At 34.0% G+C, this 24,243-nt stretch overlaps 1 protein-coding gene across 2 annotated transcripts in view; it reads right to left on the bottom strand.

Moving 5' to 3' along the window:
* The window catches only part of LOC121375654 (protein patched homolog 1-like), a 96,515-nt gene that overhangs the window by 12,589 nt on the left and 59,683 nt on the right, over positions 1 to 24,243 (bottom strand). The window contains exons 14-24 of one of the 2 annotated variants that reach the window (XM_041503211.1): positions 22,500 to 22,618; positions 21,678 to 21,913; positions 21,082 to 21,242; positions 18,255 to 18,428; positions 17,771 to 17,909; positions 17,213 to 17,358; positions 16,617 to 16,788; positions 16,153 to 16,241; positions 15,486 to 15,677; positions 14,393 to 14,530; positions 12,629 to 12,771 (exon numbers count right to left, since the gene is read on the bottom strand). In XM_041503211.1, the coding sequence (XP_041359145.1) occupies positions 12,629 to 12,771; positions 14,393 to 14,530; positions 15,486 to 15,677; positions 16,153 to 16,241; positions 16,617 to 16,788; positions 17,213 to 17,358; positions 17,771 to 17,909; positions 18,255 to 18,428; positions 21,082 to 21,242; positions 21,678 to 21,913; positions 22,500 to 22,618 (1,709 nt within the window). The remainder of the gene's footprint in view (positions 1 to 12,628; positions 12,772 to 14,392; positions 14,531 to 15,485; positions 15,678 to 16,152; positions 16,242 to 16,616; positions 16,789 to 17,212; positions 17,359 to 17,770; positions 17,910 to 18,254; positions 18,429 to 21,081; positions 21,243 to 21,677; positions 21,914 to 22,499; positions 22,619 to 24,243) is intronic. The other variant, XM_041503212.1, reaches the window with a different exon arrangement.

Here is a 24,243-nt window from a genome sequence, read left to right as displayed (position 1 = left end):
ACTCGACCCAAGCAGCTGAACTGTGTATACCTCAACACATCCAAGCAGCACACATCTACACTGGTGTATACTGACTGGTATCTGGGAGCATGAAAAGCGGAAAATGTGGGCAAGCCAGCACTTGTCCAAACAGGGAGGATGACAGTGATGAGAGCCATCCTGATGCAGAGCAGTAAACAAGCCAGACATATTTATTTAGAAAGAGAACCATCTTATCTGTGCTGTGGTCTCAGACCACACACACGTTTTCCTTTAATACCCAGCTATAAATGCCAATTGGTGAAATGCACGTCAGATTATGTAGCAGAGCTTTCTCCCAGTCTCTGCTCAGGCCTACTTGGTTGGCCAAAAATAGTTGCTCTTTTGGCAGCTTGCGTCTGTAATGCTGTCCTGCGGGTTTTCTTAGCATGAACTGTAAAGAATGGACAGAATGAAATACCACACACAACACTGTGTGGTGGCTCTACCCAAAACTTTTGAATCAACACTCACTGGAGTTGTGTGTGGTTTTAACATATGGTGGGATTGTGATTGTTCTGGTGCTAAATGAAACTATAAAACCTGCTTCTGGTTCCCTCGTATTTGAGTATTTTGTGCAGACAAATGAAAAAAGGAACAAAAAAGAAAAGAAAAAAGAATTCTGTGTTATACTGCTTATTGCAGGCTATCACAATCACTGCTTTGGTAAATCACTTTAGAATTCCTCGTTTAATGTTCACAGAGACATTCACAGAGCCTAATGTACTTCTGTTTAAACAATCATGACACTTTAATGGTGTGGGGTGGGGGGTTAGAGAATTAAAAAAGTTATCTCATTGTTTTTATTGTTTTCATTGTCTAAATATTGGTAAATACATTCAACATCCATCTATTTAGTTACTGAAAACAAAAGTTATTCATACTCAATTTTCTTTAGTGTTGGAATTTTAACAAGTAATACATTTATAATTTATGTATTACCAGTATATTAAGTAGGTATATAGAATATATTTTATTGATGTAAATTATTGTGAATTGGACATTTAAACAAAATATGATTTTTTAAATTTTTTGTTTGTTTGTTTGTTGTTGTTTTTTTATTACCAGTATCCAAATGTCATAGATGAATGCAGCTTGCAAACTAAATAAACATTCAGAGGTAAAAATTCTTGAATTTATTTTAATTGGACTATTTTTCACAAATATTTTAAATGCATTTCAAGATTTAAAGACAACTTCTTTTTTTCATTGTTTCTGAATTTTTTTTTTCAAGCATATACTTATTTCAAATGCACCTCAAGACCTGAAGAAAAATCGTTTTTGTTATCCCACCATTCTTTTTTGCAGCATTAAGATAAAAGTTCCACAAAGGAAGAATCTCTAGCAGAAGAACACTTGATGATTCAGTTTTTGTAAACCATGTTCTCTTCTGGGGTGCGAGTCTTGTAAATATTTACACAGAATACCTCTGTCAGATAACCACGATTGTGCTGCTTCACTCTTCAGGAATTCCTCTTTGACCTATACAGCCGAGTTTTTTACTTAGCACTGAGATCAAGCTATTTGGTGAGATCACTGGGAAATGTGCTGCCGTACTTCCTTCCTTCAGCAACCAGCACAGCAAGGTCAACACACACCTGATTACAGTTGTCTGGCTTTGCACTTGGTCAATTCTGGGTGGGTGTCTTCTACACTGCTGACATCTGGGTGGTGTATTTGTTACCTCTGTTATCAAATATGTGGTTAACATTTGTTTCGTTTAATGACAATACAAGAGCACACTGATTAATTAATCATCGGCTATTAGATGTCACATATACAGTAATTGATGTATGTCTTCAGAGAAAACCCACTACATTTGTTTCCTGATGATTTATAGGCACTTTCCCACAGACAGGACAGAACAGAGGCTTCTGATGTACATGTGGAACACTTGTTGGGATGGGACAAATATGTGGTAGTCTTGTCCATCCCTTCTGTGTGTGTATGTGTGAATTTGTGTGAGTGTGTGTGTGAGTGTGTGTGTGTATGTGTGCATGCGTGTGTGTGTGTGCATGTGTGTATGCATGTGTTTGTGTGGGTGTCTGTATGCATGTGTGTTTGCGTGTGGGTGTGTGCATGTGTGTGTGTGTGTGTGTGTGTGTATGTGTGTGTGCGTGAATGCGTGTATATACATAAGAATGCCGTAAATGACCATTTGTTTAATTTGTATATATCTATTAGTAACAAAGAAGCTGGTACTTAGTACAATGGTAACTTGCTGTTGCCACTCCTACTAATTAGTAGAAAGGGATTTATTATATCTGTTTCCACAGACAGGACAGCACATACAATAGACTTGTATACCATTGTGAGGCACTCATTGGGTCTATGAATGGTGATGTCATCCTTTGAACCATACCATCTCTAACATCTCATAGTAGCAAGAGGTCTTTTATATGCAGGACAGGACAACACATTCCATGAAGTGTGATACACCAGCTTTGTACAACTTACTGGAATGAGGAAAATCCACTGAATCCATTGGTAGGGGTCGATCCCATGTCCCATTACACCCCAGACTGAAGCTGTACCATTAAGCAAAGTCTATGTGGGTCACAGTGGACAAAAAGCAGGCAAGTCATAGCTAACGTTCTTTCCCAGTCATCAATGTTTGGCAATCATCATAACTGGAATGGGTTTTAACTCATCAAAAGGCTTTATACGAGAAAAACATTACCAGATGTTATCAAAAAACTGTTGTATTAAGTTATAATGTTAAGAAACTGTTTTGGCATTTGTCGTACAAAATGGATACCTCATGATGAAAGTAGAAGAGGACTGGGTTCATGGTTGTGCAAACACAAAGGACCAAGTCGACAAAATTACGGAAGTAAAAAAAATGAATGAATTTTGTTTTTGTGTGGTGAATAACAAACATCTGTCCATTCCAAAAGCCTTTTTAAATTATATAGTTATATATGTTAAGATGTTAGAACATGTTTAACTAAAGATAGTGTGATAAATTTCATCCACTACTGTAAAATACTAACATCTACCTGTGACTGTTTTTCCCCAATATTTACAAGCTGCTTACATAAAAACATATTTTTAATTGATAAAGATATTTGAACAAAATAATTTTGTTTGTAGAGGGTTTAAGGACTTAAAATTATGTAAGACCAACAAAAAGTGTGTCTTGTCTTGTGTTGAACATACCAAATTTGGATGAAACTGAACAAAAATGGAGTCTCCAAGACATAAGTTGGACAACCGTAAAATATATTTTGACTTGTAAATTACTGACATTAGTAAGTTATTCTTAACTGGGGTTTTATTTGGGTTTTTGAGGGTATTTTTTTTTTTTTTTTGCTTGGGTTTTTTTGTTAAATAAAAACTAAATTTTCCAGCAATGTTTTATACATGAGGTTAATTTTTTGTACTTTAACTTAGGCCTTCTGTACACAAGTAGCAATCATCCTTCACAGTAAAATACATTCACTAAAATAAATCTGAGAATTTTTCTGATGGGTAACAGAAAGTTCAAACAACTTCACTTTTACTCCTATTTATCATCCAGATCCATCAGAATGTGGCAAATCATAAGCTCTGTGTAAATACTCCTTATCGCCGGGACATAATAATCAATGCAGTGTAAGAAACGTACACACATGGATGAGACCCACTGCTTTTGTAATGACATACTTCAATTTGTTCCCCTTCCAACAAAGGAGGGTAAAGGGAATGTGGCAGAAGCTTCAGTCTTGTATAGTTAAGTGACAGCTTCAATTCTGAAGTAATAACTCACATCTATACTTGTCGATGAATGATAGCTCTCTCAAATTCACACCTCTACAAAACAGGGCACTTTTTTTTTCAAAGTATGGGATTGAAGACTCTTAAAAAATTCCAATGTGGTTTTACACTTTCTTTCAGTGCGTTTATATTTTTTGTGTTGTCGCTTGATTTTGATTGGAGTCTTTTGTAAGTTCAAAATTGGATTGTAAAATAATGATAACCTTTACTTTAAAAATAAATTATCATTAATTTTAAAGCTGCTGGGAGGGGGAAATAACAAGTTAACAAAGACATATCTTGAAGGATTAAAGAAGATAACTTTTAAACCTATTAGATCTAGAAGAGGTTTTCTTTCATGAAGAAGTTTCAGTTTAAAAGAAACAGAATACAAGATAGATTGTCTTGTAATTAGAAGATGTGAAAGATTTGAGTATTTGTATCTGTATAAATTGAGTTGAGTAAGCCACAAAAAAGAGCCCCTGGCAAGTCTATGCGGCAGGCAAGAAAAGAGGAAATTCCACACGGCTGCGGTCTGGGTGGTCTGTTGTTGCTTCTTTTATAGGCTTGCCTGCTGCTGCGATCCAGGTCAGCTGCCCTTGTGCCCCAACAATGGCCTATTTGAAGGGCAGACCACTCTCCATAAACAAGCTCAGTCCCAATGGAGTGACCAGCTCTTACCCAATCATCATTCACCCAATCAGACTGGATTTTTAGGGATTAAGCACTGTCGAATTACACCGGTAGACCTGGATTAACTGTAGTGTTAGCCTGGTCATTTCGGCACGCTTAGTTTCTTACTACGCAATTTCCCAATTTCTGAGTATTAAGTTGTCAGTAATGTATGTGACTGATAAATAAGTTTATATATACATGTTTATGTTAAACACGACCAATATGAAAGTAGTTTAGTACTTCCATTTCTCTACTTGTTGACTACCAGTAGTATTTCAATAAACACAACCACCATCCCAATAAAACTAACAATAAAAGGTATATGATTTAAGGCACAAACCAGTAAAGCTTTCTGCCTACAAGTTTTCTTTTTATAAATTACATCCATGTAATAAAAAAAAGTTTTATATTAATTAACTCAGCCAAAAATACACCAATACCCACCAATAATTCCTTAAAATACTAGTAATCCAATACCAATTTAATATTAAATAGCTTTGTTTCTGTTCTGTCCTGCAATCTAACGAATTGTTATGATCTGAACTACAGTAAACTTACCTCCCACTCTGATGTACTTGGTGATTTATTGGATGAAAAACATTGAATATCAGGAGGTAGCTGTACTAAATCTTTTTCTGCTTTTTTCTTCTCTTTGAGACTCAACAGCTGGAAATTTTATGTAAATAGCAGGTGAGTTTTGCTCAGTTAATATTTACATTATTTTCCAGCATTTTGAACCTTACAGTCAGAAGGATTCTAAAGTCATCTTTACATTCAGAAGGATTCTACAGTTATCTTTACATTTAGAAGGATTCTACAGTCATTTTTAGAAGAATATTTAGTCCAGATATGGAAATAACATTAGACAAAAGATTTGAAAAACTTTGCAAGATCTTGTAAAGTAGAGGGTTATTGCAAGTTTTACAGCAAATACAAAAACAGGAGGACATTTTGGATGGCACTACAATCTTTTAGGCCTAAATAATGTCTTCAAGACTAACTTCAAATCTTCCAAAATAGGCTAAAGTTATATTACAAAAACAAACCATTTTATTGATACTAAAGTTACTATCGTGTATTGGGCATGATTCGTATGTTGATGGGTGACTAGCTTTTGAAACCAAAATCTATAAACATTATCAGAACTGCACAGCTAGTATATCAAAGGAAAGAAAGGATTATTTCTTTAATAACACATCAGTACATTGTAAAGTATGACTATTTGGTGCCTGATATATGATTATTTTTGCATTATAGTTTAGAGTGTGAGAAGAAAACTGCTGCATCCCCCCAAATATTTTTATTATTATATGGACAGGGTATAATCTGGAAAAATATTAAAGGTCCCTTTTGGTGATTGGGGGAAAATAACATTTCAAATAGAAAAATGGGGACAATTATGAATATAACCATTATCAATACATTGGTCAGATTAGAGTTCAAGCTCCACCATTGGTGGAAGAGCATCAAAGGCATAAAAGATCCCTTGCTGCTATTTGGTAGAGGTAGCCTGTGTTACAGCAGAGAGGTTTTTTTTCTTTAGACCAAGTTTCAAAATAATGTTAAACCATAATTATGCTAGACACCAAATACCCCCAGTCCATAATGTGCTGGGGTGCTGATAAACAAGTATTCCCTTCATTTCCTTTTCCAATATTATGATCAGTAGAGACACAGCAAAGTCTAGGAATAAGATATACCACCCACATCTTTCACAATAAAGCTAGAGTTTCCCATAAAGCAGTGCAACTAGGATGGAAGATTTACAATCAGTACTGGCACACGGTATCAAAGGCCTCAAGTAAGAGACCATATGTACAAATATCTTAACCCTTCACGACTTAAACACTGTTTTGTTGGAACGCAAAAGAAATATGTCTCAATTGTAAGACTCTGCGATAAGCATTGTACCAGAAATGATCAAATTGTGGGAAGGTAAATGTGACTAAACTCAGTAATTTTTTAAAAGAAATAATAATTAGTATTGTTTGCAAAATAAAGTATTACACACAAATGAAAATACTAATTTGGCTTTCTCATGTTCTAAGGAATTTACAAACATGAATTTGAAATAAGATGCAAGTACAGTCAAATTCTAGGATTATACTTACAAAAATAATTATCCTTTGTTATCTGAATTAGAGCATAATATTATTACATGTAGTTGGTTTTGTTAATTTCATACATTAATTTAAAATTAGACAAGATATAAAAACATTTGTGGAATTATGTATAATCATTCTTTAATTATATTATTTAAAAAAAAGAGATCTTATAATGTTGGTTTAGGAATATGTAAGGATTCATTTAAATATAATGATGATCAAGATGATGATGATGATGATGATGATGAATGTATTTTAAGTCTTTACAAAAGTCACCTCCTAATAAAAGCTATGATTTAAGTGGTCTTTGTAGACATGTGCAACAGTAGTGTAAGAAACAGACCAATGGAGATGGGGACAAAGTTGTTCTTCTAACAATACTATAATTTGTGATTGTAATTGCTTTTATTATTTATATCTTAAATATATAACAACAAACCCATACAACTAGCCCAAAAAACTGAAGATTTCATCTGTAAAATTAAAACAATACCACTTTACCAAATTTTGGGGGTTTTTTATTTTATTTCTCTGTGATCGTGTGTGGCTTGTAAAACGTCTCCTAGACATTTTATACATTTGGCAAGTTTGTGCTAAAACAAGTCAAAATCAGACAACAGACATATCGGGTTTTATAGGAAAGAAAACAATACGTATCCAGGTTGCGAGATAAAGAGTCTATCAACATAATTACCACAGTCGGCGCTCGTCTTGGGTGTTCTGCGGCCAGGTAGCTAATTATTACATGCTACAGGCCACTGGGATTCTCTAAACCCAGCCACCATGTCTTTTAATCTGCTTATCTAACACTCGGCCCTCGTCGAGCTCTTACAAAGGTGGTCTGTTTTACATACTAAACATTGCTATAGGCTACTGCACAGGCATTTACTGAACCGTACAGAGTTCCCCTTGGCACAGACAATATGTTAAAATCGGATATGGAGATTGAAGTAATCTCATTATGAAGATGAAATTCATAACAAAAAGACAGATATACATGTGAAATATGAGGAGGATGAGAATATGACGGAAAAATAGGGTGTATTATAGGGTGTGGAACAATACGTCATTGACGTAAAATCTAGACCATATTCAATAAAATGTTTTAACAGTTATGTACTAAGATAAACTCTTAAAAACCACAGCTTTGATTCATAGATGCAGTTATGACTTCGTCAAAACTTAATTTAGCCTCTGGCCTGTACAGGGATATGATTTTGTATATGATGAATATGAATTTGTTGTTCAGATTAACTTGTTCTTGGGTGTCATTAAACAGTCATTTCCTCTCTAAACGAGAGCTTTTATTATAACCACATTTAATAAGTTATTTAATACAGCATTTCTTGTTTTATTTATGTAATACATATTGGGCCAAATCTATGTAACCTGCTTTTCTTAACATCAGGTGGTTAAGTATTGTAAAGACATGTAGACACACAGATGTAGGTCAGAAACAGGCTTTATCAATTTGGCCCATTATATTTATTTATTTATATAAAGTTTTTTAAAGAGCATTTTAAAACAGACCAATCATTAAGAACCGCTAAATAATATCCCATGCTATTATTTGAATTTGAGATCTTATTTGTATGAGAATGTTGGGGGGGAGAGAACTCTAAAAATGCAAGTATAGCATTGAGATCCATTTAATAGCAACACATTAGCAAATGTACGCATTTAGAATTCACTCCTTCAATGTTTTTTTCTGTTGTACAAACACTGTATTTTTCATGTGGTAAAATCTTCAGCAGAACAAACTTGGCACCTGTCATAGTAAAATGCAAAACCACCCACAACGCATCTTACAGCAAGCATCAAAAGATTTCCACGATAAACATACAAACAGACGGAACTGGCCAAGAGCAACAAACAGCAGCATTCACAAGTCTACACTAACCAAGTACTAACACCATTAGGACTCCGTACAACACAGTACCGTAGTTAACTAGAGCCAGAGCAAGATTAGGTTCCAATGGTGTAAAATTGCTTGTTAAACTAGCTCGTTACTAACACTTGGTGGATCCCTCCCAGAGAATTTGACTAACTCAGCTGTAAGGTCAGTTCATAAAGTTCTCTCAGTAAACATCAATAACTAAACATTAACCCTGCCCTGGACAGACAGCTCAGAGAAGTAATTTTTGTTTTAATTAAGATAAAAATAAAAACATTACATCTCTCACACAAATCACATACATGTACATGTATCATTGTCTAAAGTTCTGAAAACATATTAGTCACTAGTATTGTGAAATCATTATGACACAAGTAATTCTTCAGTGTAATTACTGCAAAATCATGATGGTTTCATGAGATAAAAATCATGATGAGTCACTGTGGTTAATGGTTTATAACAGTGGTTTGAGATCTATACCAATACAAATAGTAATTTCATTTCAACTTATTTTCGTGCTTATATCCAATTAAGGTTCAGGCACTCTGTCCTGGGCACACACCTCAGCTATCTGGGCTGTCTGTACAGTATAAAACATTTCCCAAAATTCAACCTATTGAGAAAAATCTATGTCAGTTGTTAATTGTTAGTGAAAGAGAAGAGGGTGTAGTGGCCTTACACCTATCTACTGAGTTGTTCAAACTCACTCTGGGTGGGAGCCGGTACCGGGCTGCAAACCCTGTACCTACCAGCCTTATTTCTGATGGCTTAACCATGATGCCACCGAGGCTGGTGTCAGATTTATCACAGACAATGCCCTGAAGAAAGGAGTGCTCAGATAATGAAAAGCATATAAAAGACCACTTTCACAAAAACATCCAAGCAAGCAAAAAAACACCATCTCTTCAAGAATTTCAAATTTCAGTTAAAAAAATTATGAAAACTGTGAATGACGTCTTGTTCCATGTACACATGTCTGTATTTCTACTGTGAAGTATAAAACATTCCCCCCAATTCAACCTATTAAGAAAAACCTATGTCAGTTTGTTGGTCAGCAGTTTGTAGCAGATAAAACAGAAAGAGATTTTTTATTCATGGTGTCAATTGCAAGCAAAGCAACAGCATGCTAAACGTATTTATAGAATTTGTTTATCAGTAATTGGCAACTAAATTACAATGGATCGTATTTTAAGAGTCCAGTATAGGACACATTCTGATTTCTACAGCCCAGCCGTGTGTGTACTCTACATGTACCATCCACTATCAATTATTCTCTGTTTATTTTACACATTCCACTGAGGCACATTTTGTCCTCACCGTTTGTACAAGTTTGCAATAAAGATTATTAAGATAAATAGACTTGAAAACTCAGCAGGTAACTTCATGAATGAACTGCTATGTACAGTTTATATAGGATGTGTAACACAGGCCGGTAACTTGAACACTTGAAAAAAAGCTATTAAATATATGGTTGAGCAATATAAATTTGAGAGTATTGTATATTTGAGAGTTATTTTATTCTGGGCTCGTTCTGGGTGAGCAAAAAAGTCATATTCTAACAAAATACTAATTGTTACATTAAATCATATTTCCAAAATTAAAATAAAATTCGACAACTTTTTTAAATTTGCAGTTGGCAAACTTGGCGAATGCCAGAGGTAGGCATGTTATAGGGATCACACATGAGCATCTTTGGATTCAATTTCCTCATGTTATTCTTTGTTTTGAATGTCTGGTGACACTTAAAACATTTTATTAACAAATATAACAAAGTAAAATGCAAATTGCTTCACAGTTTTGAATTTTACCCTTTTTTAGAATGGGTGTGCTAATTTCAAGTGTTTTTCAGAGACCAAATTATAACAGTGACATTATTTACAAGTGACAATATTAAACAGACATATTTTTACACACTTAATGTCATCCTCTATTAATGTTATAATATCCATCTTTATTACATACCCATTAAATCTTACTATATAAATACAGCTCTGAATACAAGAATTGAATACAACTTTCCGTATTCAACTCAACTGCCGGAACTATACCGTATTCAACGCTACTATTTATAGCACATGGTTACCGGGAATGCCCTTCACAATATGTAAACAAAGTTTGTGCTTGGTTTGTTTGAAATGTTATTTTGTGGAAAATTTGAACTGAAAACAGACGAAAACGGTGACAAATATTTACAATTTAATGAGCGCGATACCAAAACTTGAGACGGGAACACTACTAACCAACGAGCTTTTAATCCACGATAGTCAAGGTCGACGACAGTCACTTTTTGGACCCTTGTTTTGGCTTCGTTACATCGTACACAATTCTTATTCTTTTTCAATAAATAAAACATCTCCAACCGTAATTTTGTGATATGATATATTTGACAAAAGGTACGTTTTATTTCTTTCATCTTTCAAAACTTCAAATTAATATTTTGTCCAGAATTATGAAAAAAAAAAAAAAGTACTGACCTGTAAACAGCGTTGTCTGCTTGTTATAGGAATTTGACAGGGGTCAAGGTTAGTAGACTAGTTTTTATTTTAATGTGGCGCAGCAATGTAATAATACAGCTAATTTTGAATTTAAATGACGTCAGTATTCCAATGACGTCACTTTGCATCTCCTTACAATAACCATAAACTGCATACATGACGTTTCCTTTTTGGAAAAATTCCAATGTAAAATTGCTATTGAATTTTTTTTTTAAGAAATGCTATATTTATTGTGTACGAAGCCAAAACAAGGGTGCGAAAAGTGACTGTCGTCGACTTTAGCAACAATGCCGTCTCCTCACGTAGAAAATTTGCATGAACTGTCAACCTGATTATTCAGTGGAGCGATGATTTATGGAGGCACCTTTAAAATAAACTTATCCTTTTCAGCAACGAATAATTCCATGAACATCAATAAAAGAAAACACACCGATGACGACTCAGACACTGAGTGAACAATTCTTGACATTTTTCTTCACTGATAAAACTGGCACGCTGAAGGTTTTCTGACGTATTATGAGCAAATTAAATATTATATTGTTCGTGAATTTTAGCTATTACATTGTCTTTAAAAGGCATTTCAAACAATATCATTAAAATTATAGGTAACTTTTCACTCGTTCTTTCTTATTTCTGTTTATTGTTTAAATAGAACTATATTCCTATGTGTAATAATTGGTGGTTCTTCGGCATCAGGGTTTCCTGCAGGAAATACACTCGTGGAATACAGAAATCAGAAAACCACATATATGTAGTTTTGTCTATATATAGTACAGAAAACTAAAATGTTGTGTTTGTCCTTTTCATCATAGGGATTAACAGCATCGGTCTGAATCAATGTCCATACTAAATTTCAAAGACCAACCTTATGAAGTCTGTTTTTCTTAAACATAAATATGTGTAGTTATATAGTTATTTATAAGTTCCCCAAAATGCTTTGTAAATTTGGCCAAAAATATTTAATATATATTTTTAACATTAAATAAGATATTAGCTGATTTTCTAAAACAATTTTTAAACGAATGTGACTGAAATCAAACTGGAAGAGTAGAAACAACACAAGGACTCATATTTGAAATTCAGTTTCAGTATGGACAGTGTTCAAATTGATGATTAAAATAATTTATCCTGCAACCAGTTTCTATCGGCCGACTATGATGGCCGATTAAAGCAGTCATATACATATACTGGCAGATTATCACTTTTGACATCACACTTATGTGACGTCACACGCATGGCTACATTACAAAATCGCTCTCTTGACAAATCTAGGTCATTGTACAATGGTAGTTGAAATAACAGAAATAATAGCTTTTCCCCTTAATTTTTATGGTCTGCTGGATAAAGATAATAAGTAGATAATGACATAGGATATCGGCTTTATCCTATTCAGGCAGAATTTCCCATTCTTACTTTCACAGGATAAAGCTGATATCCTACATCATTAACTAGTTATTCTCTATGTAGGGGACCATTCACAACTATCAATATTTTTCCTAAGCACCTAAAACATATCCTTTTTTTTTACCCCTCTCTACCCTTAAAAGCATATATAAAACATTCTGATTTTGCAATGGATATACTGAGTTACATTTTTAATATTTTCTGGTATTAACCACCCTCATCCCTAGCATCTGGTTTATATGCTTGTGAAACTGTTGATAATTGTGAACGACTCCTAATACAACAACACAAAAAGTACTTACTTGATCACAAAGTCAAACTCCGCGCCAACCAGCATAATTATTCCTAAAAAAGTGGACACTGCTCCGTGCACAACTGGGGCAAACGTGTGTTCCAGAGACATAAACATTCTTCTGTTGCGGTCTCCGATTGCTGTTATAAAACCCTGAAATGTCAAGAAAACAATAATATACACCACTGTTGCTCTAATAGTTTTCCACATCATTGTCCTTTGTAATTCTTTTAGAAAGAGTTAACTGCAACTGTTACTGCACTTTTAAAATACTAGTGTCTGTCTCTGGTAATGGGCTTTTTTCTTCTTTTTTTGTCAATGTAATATAATGACTAAAGACCAAAGTTAGGCTAACATAGCCAGATGGGTTTAAATAATGTTTAAAAGGTTGGTTTCAACCCCTGATGCAGTTCCCAAAACACCTGAATCAGTTAACCCGTAATATCATATCTCAGTAGAAATAGTATAATTTATTTAAATTGTAAAATGCAATCTTGGTCTTTATATGCTTTTTAAAGGTCCCCTCAACCTCTCTTCTGAAACATATTTTTAATTTCATTTATATTGCATCATACTGGTGCATAATGTTTACAAAAGAAAATCCCACACAAGTTGCCATTAATTCTTCCTTTCATTTGTTTAATAACTACTCTCTCGGCTGTTCGGAGCCTGACATTCTGTGACCTTTGTTATACAAGCAGCTCTCAGTGGTACAGTGATAGGATGCACCGACAGCAACTTGACACATCCACTGAGTTATTCCTGACAAGTCACTCCACCCAGATCAAACTGGGATCCCCATCCCAGGAGTGAGCACCTGACTTCTGACATTTGTACCAGTGCTCACACCTCACATCTCACCATCATGGAAGAAGCCATCCAAAGCTTATTATAGAATTAATCACATGGGGAAAGGAGGAGGTGATTTTTATATATATATATATATACCGGTAAAATTAAATTTTATTTAAAAGTTAAAATTAAAGTTTGTCTTGTTGAACTACACCACTAGAGCACACTGATGTATTATCATTGGCTATTGGATATCATACATTTAGTAATTTTTGACACAAAACTCTTTGAGGAAACCCATTACATTTTCCATTAGCAGCAAGGGATCTATTACATGCACTTTCCACAGACAGGGCAGTACATAACATGGCCTTCAATATATCAGTCATAGGGCACTGGTTTGGATGGAGAAACCCAATCAGAGTCCACTAAAAATACAGTGAAACCTCTCAAAACCGGACCCTCTGTAAACCAGAATTCCCTCAAAACCGGACGTTTTACAGAGTCCCTTTTTAAAAACCAGGACAGAATTTAACTTCTCTAAACTGGATCCCACTTAATACTGGACATTTTTTTGGTCCTAAGGGTGTCCGGTTTAGAGGGGTTTCACTGTAGTTCGATTTTACGACACAAGCATCTGAGGTGAGCACTCTACCAACTGAGCATTAAACTATGTATTCATAAAGAAGATTTGAGCATTTTAACATCCATTTTTATAATGCTTACAACAGAAAATCCAGCTAGGTCTGTACATGTACCTGGCCATCTTTGACTAGACCAGAGTCTGTGCTTAAAAATCTTTTGTTTAGACTTAAGACTTTATAAAAGTTTCCAGAATTTAACTACATACACTTTGTATGAGTTACACTTTATCCAAGCCTTCAGTCTAGATTTCAAAGATTTATTAGCACACAGACATGATTGTTACTACATCCGACCGCCCTAATTCCTGTGGGTTTACAAGTGTGAATCTGGTACTCACCACCGCCATGTGTAAGGTGAATTCCACGCCAATGCCAACGGCCATGATGAGAATGACTGCAGGGACAGCGCTGAGCTTGATGCCGATCATTCCCATGAAGCCAAACAACTCCACCAGGATCATGGCCAGCATCACAACCTGAACAAATAACACAGACCTCAGACTCACGCAAATTAACACATGTCAGCCATACTGGCATTGGTATAGTCGTGTTACATGCATATAAAACTACTAGTACATGTGTGTATGTATGTATGTATGTGTGTGTGTGTGTGTGTATATACACATACACACCAGGTATGGGTCACTGGTTGGGTTGGAAAAAAAGCATTTTAACCCTTCCAACCCAAGTATCTGAGGCAAGTGAGCTAAATTCCACCCTTATTCTATGAGAAAAAAAATCTACTTTTGCCACAACCACAATTAATCTTCTAGCAGTAAGGGGCAAAAAATGTGACAAAACTAAACATTTTGCTCTTTCTTATATATCAGTAATATTTTTTCACCATGTTGTAGTTAATATTTTATGACTGCCAGTTGTTTAAAGAGAGCATTTAACAAGGTTACAAAGGCTGTGTCTAATTAGCAGAGCTCACCATAAAAAACCTGATGGGAATTATTAATTGCTCCCCTAATTTAAATTACATTATTGAGCATTGATCTTTAATCCTTTTGGTTTTGGGTTTTTTTTAATCACAAGCAGTATGACAGCCAGTTGTTTAAAAAGACCATTTAATGAAATTCCAGAGACTGTGACTAATTAGCAGACCTCAACGTAAAATAAATTGGGTAGAGTAATTAATTACTTCCCTAACTTAGATTATGGGGAGCCATTTAAAATATTATCCTTTTGTAGGACTTTTTTTTTATTCACATGCTAAGGAGTACTAAAAATGAAGTTCCAGAGACTGACTAATTAGTAGACATCACCATGAAATAAATTGTGTTGAGTAATTAATTGCTCCCCTAACTTAGATTATGAGGAGCCATTTAAAATATTATATTCTCCTTGAACTGGTTTCAGAGGAGTAATGGGGAGCTAGAGTGACAGCTCCCCTTAACTGGTGAGGTGTGAATGAGCGAAGACACTTACAACAACAACGGCTATCCACGGGTTCATCAGCACGACGGTGAGGACGATGAAGGTAACAGCGAGGACACACAGGATGGCCAGCATCATGTAGAAGCGCAGGTTAATGTACTGCTCCCAGAATGTGAACGGGACGCCCGTCGGGTAGTTCGGGAGGCCGCGCGCTGAGAACGAGTCACAGATAGAACGGATTTCCTAAAATAGAAACATTAAAAAATTGGTTACAAAATAAATTCCGAAGCCATATGTCTGAAGTCATAGAACTGTAATTAAAATGTGTTGTGTGTGTCATTAAATAAAAAATAAAATAACTAAATCTGGTAAATTCTACAAAATATAAAAAAACATTTTTTTTATTACTACGAAAGCTTTTGCATGAATTAATTTTTTTTATTCTAACAAACACACCCCATAATTGTGGTTTAGCTTGACAATGCTTTGATTTGTAATAAAATAGCAGATGAAATACGAGCAAATCAAGAATTGGTCACATAAGTGATCAGAAAAACAAATGCAAGATTGGTCTAGAATATCACTAAATTGTTCTACAGTGAAATATTTTAAATAAATGAAAAAATGTATGTATCATCTTATTAAATATAAAGAATTTGATTATGGTAATAAATATTAAAAAAAAAGAGACATTTCCAGCATAAAGCCTTTTGCTTACCTTAATAATGCTGATAATATCTTCTGTATTTGACAGGTTTGTTAGAAAGAAAGGGAGCTGAGTGTAAATCAATGGCTGGGATTTGGGGACTGAAAAGAAAGAAAACAATTTCATTTAAAACCAGTTTATTACTGAATATTGCCCATTATTGTTTTATGTGTAATATTGATCTACAATTCAAATATTAGTAACAAATTTTAAACTTAATCTAATTCTTAAAAAAAAAATATATATGATATATATAGTCTAAAAACACAAAATGTTCCTGACATGTCATCAATATACTATTAATATCATTAGAAGACTAAAGATAAAAATAAGAGCAAAACATTTAAAAACAGGATTGACAGTTAAAAGAACAATGATTCACACCTCAGAATAAGATGACTGGAGGGAAGAGAAGACAACTTACTGACAAAATTAAGTTCCTTTGGGTCATGCAGCCAGAAGAAAAAACAACTTACTGACAAAGTTAAGTTCCTTTGGGTCATGCAGCCACGTCTTGGGGATTGGGTGGAAGTTGCCCACCGAGGCAGTGTAGGCCATCACATCATTTGACGTCCAGGCCGTGAGGTAGTTGTAGAAGGCAGGTGCGTAAATATTGCCATCACCATCGACTAGTCGCACACGAGTCACCTAACAAACATAAAGTAACAAAAATATTGTAGTAGAAATTGTGAAGGGTTTTTTAGTTTATAAAATCATATACAAATTTTAGACCAGAAATTATGTGCAAAACTCAGTTACTAAATTTTTTTTTTTTTAAATGTTTCAAATCTGAAGAAACAATGTTATGAAATAGGCAGACATTTTATTCATAATAATTTTGCAATATGTTTTGCATTGTGCAGAGATACAGTCTTGATTAGGGATAACAGTTTTGTCATTTAGATTTATCATGTTCCATATATCGCCTTTCTACTACATGTAACTTTCTTATTTATCAAATCTATGTCCAAAGAGCACAAAACAACATGAGAAGTTTGTAAATGTACTAACTTCAAAATAAGTACATTTTTCTTTTGATTAAAATCAATAAAAGTTAAGGTATTTCACATACCTGATCCTTATCATATGGATTGTGGGAATTCCCAGTTTGCTGAAGTAACTTGTATGCCAAGATGGCTTCATCTGTAGCATTGGGATACCAGCCATCAGCGTGGAACTTCCCATATTGGTAGTCTTTGTCAAAGGCTCTCTGGAGATCTGCAAATATAATCAATATTAAATTGTATTACATTCCTGAAGTCATGGTCCATAATTAAAAAAAATTCAGAACACAAATAAGACAACTGAAAATAGATATATAGAATATAGTATACAGGTATGGCTAAAAGAGTGCGAGTAACATATTTTTAGGAATAACTGACCTTAAGTTCACATAGGATTTTTTCTGTATTTATAATGATGATATGATTATAACAGTTATAAAAACCAATTTAAAAAAATAATAATAATAACTTGAGAGCTAAAACATTTCTTCTTCTGGAATATTAGCTATTTGAAATATTAATAAACAATCAAACTGCAAACTTAAGAACATAAATAGCATCAGACAGTACAAATTCAAACACAATAAGCAACATAACTGAACAGAAAACAGTATGAAATCTCTCACCTGAAAGCCATTGACGGAAAAGTTCCAACCAAAATGTTGGAAGTTCCCCATTCTCTCCACGAATAATCTTCTTCACACGATCAAATGCATTGTGGTAGTCATACATTAGTTTTTGGTTGTTTGGATAATCAAAGTTTCCCTGAATTAGAAGAAAACAAACATCATAAATTGCTGTTATAAGATTTTTCTTTAAAATGTAATACTGAAATGTACAGTAATGCTTTAACTGTCTGGTGATCAAATATTAAAAGTTTGATCAAATTAATTGACCATTTATAAAAATCAGCTATAAAGTAGTTCATACACTTAACAAGAATCAATTAATGTTTTATGAAGTCTATACAGATGATCATACAAATATTAACAAAATTAAATATATAAAAATAAATAATAAATTTCAAGTAACAGTTTTTTTAATGTAATTTATGTGATTCATTTACCTAAAAGTAAATACAACAAAGAAAACACTTTCATATCTGCTCACCTGAGTAACTGCAAAAATATTATAAAAGCCAAAGTATTTTGATTGTGCTTCTAAGAACTTGAACTCTTTGGTATCCCGGGGCACAAGGTCTGTGAGGTCAAGGCCATCCTTGACCTGTGCCGTCCCCCAGATCCCCATGATGAGGAAGATGAAAAAAAACACGACCACAAACACCTGAAAGAAGATGGTGTGAGACAATAATATACTGCCTTTCAGTATACACAGATCTGAAAACTTCAGTCATACTAACTTGGTATCAGGAATGTTAAAGTTTGTTTTATTTAACACCACCAAAGCACATAGATTATTAATCATCAGCTATTGATGTCAAACAGTTGTAATTTTGACTTGTAGTCTTCAGAGGAAATTTATTACATTTGTTCATAAGCAGCAAGGGATCGTTTATATGCACTTTTCCCACAACCTTTGATATACCAGCTGTGGATCACTGGTTGGGATGGACAAATCCACTCCGAGAATGGCTTCATCCAGGAGGTTCAGTCCTGTGACCAACGTACCTCATGGAACAGCAAGATAGACTAACTCAACAATACAGTTGACAGCTGTCATTGATTCATATATTTATTTGTTTGCACATCAATTTTAACAAAACCAAAGTTTAAACAAGAATGCTGCAGAATTAAATGTCTTACCCACCATTAAAAACATTGGTGCATTGTGATGAACATCCATAATAGTTTGCAAGAAACTGATCTAAATACAAAACTTTATTATTAAACTTTAACACAAAAGTTGACACCATCACCACCAGTGGAAAAGTGATACCTATATCTCTCCGTTTTATTTCATAAAGGCGAGATAACAAAACTGAGGCATATCCCCAGATCATTAGTAGCAGATCCATGACTCTTACACTCAGATCTTGCACACCACTTTTATGCAAATTATTCCCCCAATAGAAGAGACAATGTAAAATGGGTTTTTCATAGCAAACTATAAGAACAATTAGGATTTTTTTTAATCTAACTTCTTTGTTATATAGGAGACCAGTTGAAATATCACACATTGGTTATTAATGTCCAAAACCAGTGTCTGTGCTAATAAAACTTGAAAATTGTGACTGAAGAATGAAGCTGTTTGCAGTTTGTATGGTTTGTACATTGTTAGAATCTATGACCAAGTTCAAAACATTCAAAGTTTTTTAACCTCTGGAGAAATTATTTTAATAAATATGTACATGCAAAATATATTAATATTCACAATTATGATGATGTTAACTTCAAATTATGTACCATATTTAACAAAATACATGTAATTTCATGGATTAATACTAATAAACAACAACAAAACTATAAAAACAAAATATCATATATAATTATTTTTAATATATTAACATTGCAAATAAATGATATTGTAAAAAAATAATTTTTATTTCAACATTTAATATTATTATATGACAGGTGTTATGCCATCACTGTGGACTATTACAAAAATACTATTTACTAGACAACCAGTAATGGTTTTTCTCAGTGCATCATAAACAGCCACAAAAACATAATCCAGACAAGAACTTTGGAATGTAGTGCATCCACAGACTATTTCATGACAGCAGTAAATGTCAGCAAAGAAAATAAAAAGGGTGATGACAGTAAAAGTTTTGGCCTGGGTTGTACTTCACAAAGGGCTTGGATAATGTGACAAGACAAACAAGGAAAGGAAACCCGATCAGCTGTATTATTACCTGTCTCAGGTGATATGTGGTGTCTACCCCCCGGCTCGTTAAAGGTAACATACAGGTAGACAGAACTGGGTAGGGAGATGTTATCGGTGCATCCTCAACAATGCAATCCTCCTGTTAGCTCGGCCATGATCTTTGTTGAAATAATTCACCAGGATTGTTAATTTGTTATATAAAAAAAATGGCTGTAATATGATCCCTGGCATAAAGTAATGACTGCTAAATACAAGCTGTAGAGTGGATTTAGGTGAGTGACCTGGCACTAACTACTTCCCCTCCACCCCACCCCCACCCCCACCTTTTGGTAGAAAACTGCATCCTACCAGCATTTTCTCCAATGTCCCTTGCTCATGTTGTGTACCAATGTTTTTTCACCATTCACCATGTGTAACACCCCCACCCCATAAAATCCTGTATTCTCTCCTGAGTTGAATGGGATTTTGTTTTAAATGTCACATATGGATTACAGGTGTCAGTAGGATATTTCAAGCTCATCATTTAAAAAATGTAGAAACTAACACCATCAATACAGTTTAAATTGATCAACCGTAACCTACTCATTATTTAAAAAATGTGGAAACAAACACCATCAATACAAATAAAATTGATGGACCGTAACAAACTCATTATTTTAAAAATGTGGAACAGTAACCAACTCATTATTTAAAAAATGTGGAAACAAACACCATCAATACAAATAAAATTGATGAACCGTAACCAACTCATTATTTAAAAAATGTGGAAACAAACACCATCAATACAAATAAAATTGATGGACTTCAACCAGGTAGAGCAGTCTACAGATGCAACCAAGTGGGTCTCAAATACTCACTATTATGACATGGCTTTTGTTGGTGAATACAAAAAAACATAAAAACTGTATACACCTACAAGAGCTTTTTAGCTATAATATTTTTTTGTTTTGAAGATGTTGGGAGAGGGGACATATAATTTTTTCGACATACAGTAATATCTTAAAAATAGGAACAAAAATATATTTTAAAATGTTTACTAAATGACTGACTGATAAAAAAGTGAGCCAGGTTAAAGCAAACATGACTTTTGTTACTTAGGTACTCTAAAAAGGTAGAATATGTATAACGAAGTACAGAAAGTTCAATAACATACCTTCATTGGGGTCCTCTGAATAGATGGACCATAGACGTTTGTGGCAAAACAGGTAAGAGACCAGGTGAGACATTCTCTCTGAGCCTGGACACACCTGTCTTTACAGGTAACCACCTCGTCAGGTGCAAGACACTGCTGTGACGATGTCGTTGAAGGACACGCTAAAAGTCAAATAATATAATAATATATAAAAAAACCCAGTTATTTATATTAAATTCTATTCCAAAAATGATTTTAAGTTTGTCAATTAAATATTTTAAAAAAGAAAAATATTTTGAGACAAGGAATACCTTGATTAAAATCATACTTTACCACATAAAGAACAAAAGAATCAGGCATACGTTTACTGACTTATAGTCCGTCCGATCCTCCATGAACAATGTTTTTTGTAAATAATTTCAGTTCGATTTAATGTAAGAAGAAAACATGTTTTGGAAATACAAAAAAACACAAAAAACATTGTAAGAAAATGACGCTCCCTGTGGAAAGGACTATAGAGGGCCATTTTTCATATACATACGAGTGATAGCATTTCATGTATTATATATATATTTCAATAGTCAAAGTTAACATGATCATAGTGGAAGACTGTGTACCTGATGGTAATGATACATTTCTGGAGACAAAAGCTCCATCTTCAGGTGCAAGCATCGTCACAGTGTGCGCTCCGTTTGATGAAGATCTTGTTATTGTGTTATGCTTCATAACAGAACTGTAGCTAGGAGGGGGACTATAGGTGGAGGGGGGACTAGGTTCTCGCTGAATGGGTTCAGGCTCTCGGGACTGTGGTTGCAGTTCTATCACCTGGGTTGGGCCGGGACTGAAAAGAAAACTGTTGACAAATACTTGGTATGATATGTGTTCTTCAGGCAGAAGATTATAGAAGGCAAATATATTCAAACTTTACATAAATTGGAATAAAGTTTAAAATTTATGCTTTTTCTCATAACATTATAATTAAAATGGGTGTAACTGCTAAATTCACTCAAATTCAGTTTAACTAAAACATTATAAATGAAGACAACAATTGATACAAATACAAAAAAAAGTTAATGTAACATACTATATATGCTATTAAATGTAAAATGATTTTAGGTTTTTTGACATAATGTAATACATTTTACATCCACTATGTAAAATTAATGATGATTTAAAAATGGAACAAAATCATTCATTTAAAACATAAGCTGAATGTGAAGAAAATACATCATAATTACATTATGATCTAAGACTTATACAATTAATAACAATAACAATGTTATTTGTCCACACACACACACACCCCCCCCCCCAAAAAAAAAAAACCCCACACATTTTACAACAGAAAACATTGGTGGCGAGATGATTTTACAAATTTAACAAGATGACAAACATTGACAGTTTTTAACAGGAAGTTGCTAACAGGAAGTGATGCGTACCTTTGGAAGCAGCACAGGACGTCGACTCGCTTGTCTTCCCGTCGCACCATGTCCAGACTTATGATGGCGGGAAATATGAGCAAAATAGATCCCATGTTAAACAGCACCAGAATTGCAGCCTGAAATTGTAATTAACATGTTCGTTGTAATCTTAGTATGTTTATTACAGAGACCATGTTAAACAGCTCTAGGATTTCTGAAAATAAAAGTATTTGTAAACTGTAGGGAGAGACCGTAATACAGACTTTTGCCTGTTTGCCAATCCGAATACATGTAATATGTATTTGGTGATTTGGTGATTAATAAATATTGGGTTTCAGTCTCATATTTACATGGATATAATCATTTGGGGTTATTCTCAATTTGTCTTTGAGAATATTAGAATTAAAAAATGTGTTCTGAATGAATCTCCATACAAGGTCTACCACTATAAAACAAACGTAAATATAATTCTATATCTTCTGTACTTTAACATTAACATTTCAGTGACAAAAAAGTCCATGCATATTTATGTCAAATGTAAAGGTATATTTTTTAAATCATAAATTATAACAATGTTCAATTTGTTTTGGCTCATTTAAACATAGAACACATTTCTTCTTAACACTGAAAAGCAAAATGAAGTACAATACTTCCTTTGTTTAACCAAAATTACAATCTAGTAGTTCAAGATTAGTGCACAGAGTGCAAAGAATTACATCACCTCCCATACTATCTGACTAGCTACGAGTGATGTGTGTCATTCAGATGGGAGATAATTCATATTATATCAGTGCAAGTGTTCTTCAAGAGGAAATGGTAAAAGCGAATGTTGTTTAAAAAAAAATATACCATTAATTTCTCTCGTAGACTTCATTTTTTTTAAAGTGTTATTTCAGAAACAAGGAGTAACCCACAATGTCAGCAACTGAAATTCACACCTAATTTTTTCTTTCTTGATTTAATTTTCTTTAAAAAAAAAAACTCTGTTTTTTAACTGACACACAGGAAAGTAATAAACTTCAAATTTATATTAAATACAGCATATAGAGCAAATGTTAAACTCATGAAAAAAGTAATTAAAGTTGTTACAGATTAGATAAAACAACTAACTATTTAACTAACTACATAAAAACAACCTGTATTAAAGAAAGCAATAAGTACACTTAGACAAGCATAAAACTAACATACTCAACAAAATTAATTTGGGATATTTTTTGGGATATTATACACTAGATATTCCTACCTGCAGAGAGAAGGTTCTAAGGGCAGGGATGGGTTAGATTACATACTAGATATTCCTACCTGCAGAGAGAAGGTTCTAAGTGCAGGGATGGGTTAGATTACATAAAATATATTCCTACCTGCAGTGAGAAGGTTCTAAGAGCAGGGATGGGTTAGATTACATAAAATATATTCCTACCTGCAGAGAGAAGGTTCTAAGAGCAGGGATGGGTTAGATTACATAAAATATATTCCTACCTGCAGTGAGAAGGTTCTAAGGGCAGGGATGGGTTAGATTACATACTAGATATTCCTACCTGCAGAGAGAAGGTTCTAAGTGCAGGGATGGGTTAGATTACATAAAATATATTCCTACCTGCAGTGAGAAGGCTCTAAGGGCAGGGATGGGTTAGATTATATACTAGATGTTCCTACCTGCAGTGAGAAGGCTCTGAGGGCAGGGATGGGTTAGATTACATAAAATATATTCCTACCTGCAGAGAGAAGGCTCTAAGGGCAGGGATGGGTTAGATTACATAAA

This window comes from Gigantopelta aegis, chromosome 6 (genome assembly GCF_016097555.1).
Source record: "Gigantopelta aegis isolate Gae_Host chromosome 6, Gae_host_genome, whole genome shotgun sequence".
Lineage (NCBI taxonomy): Eukaryota > Metazoa > Mollusca > Gastropoda > Neomphalida > Peltospiridae > Gigantopelta > Gigantopelta aegis.
Note: the sequence above shows the minus strand (reverse complement) of the source record. Positions and strands in the feature narration are given on the sequence as shown.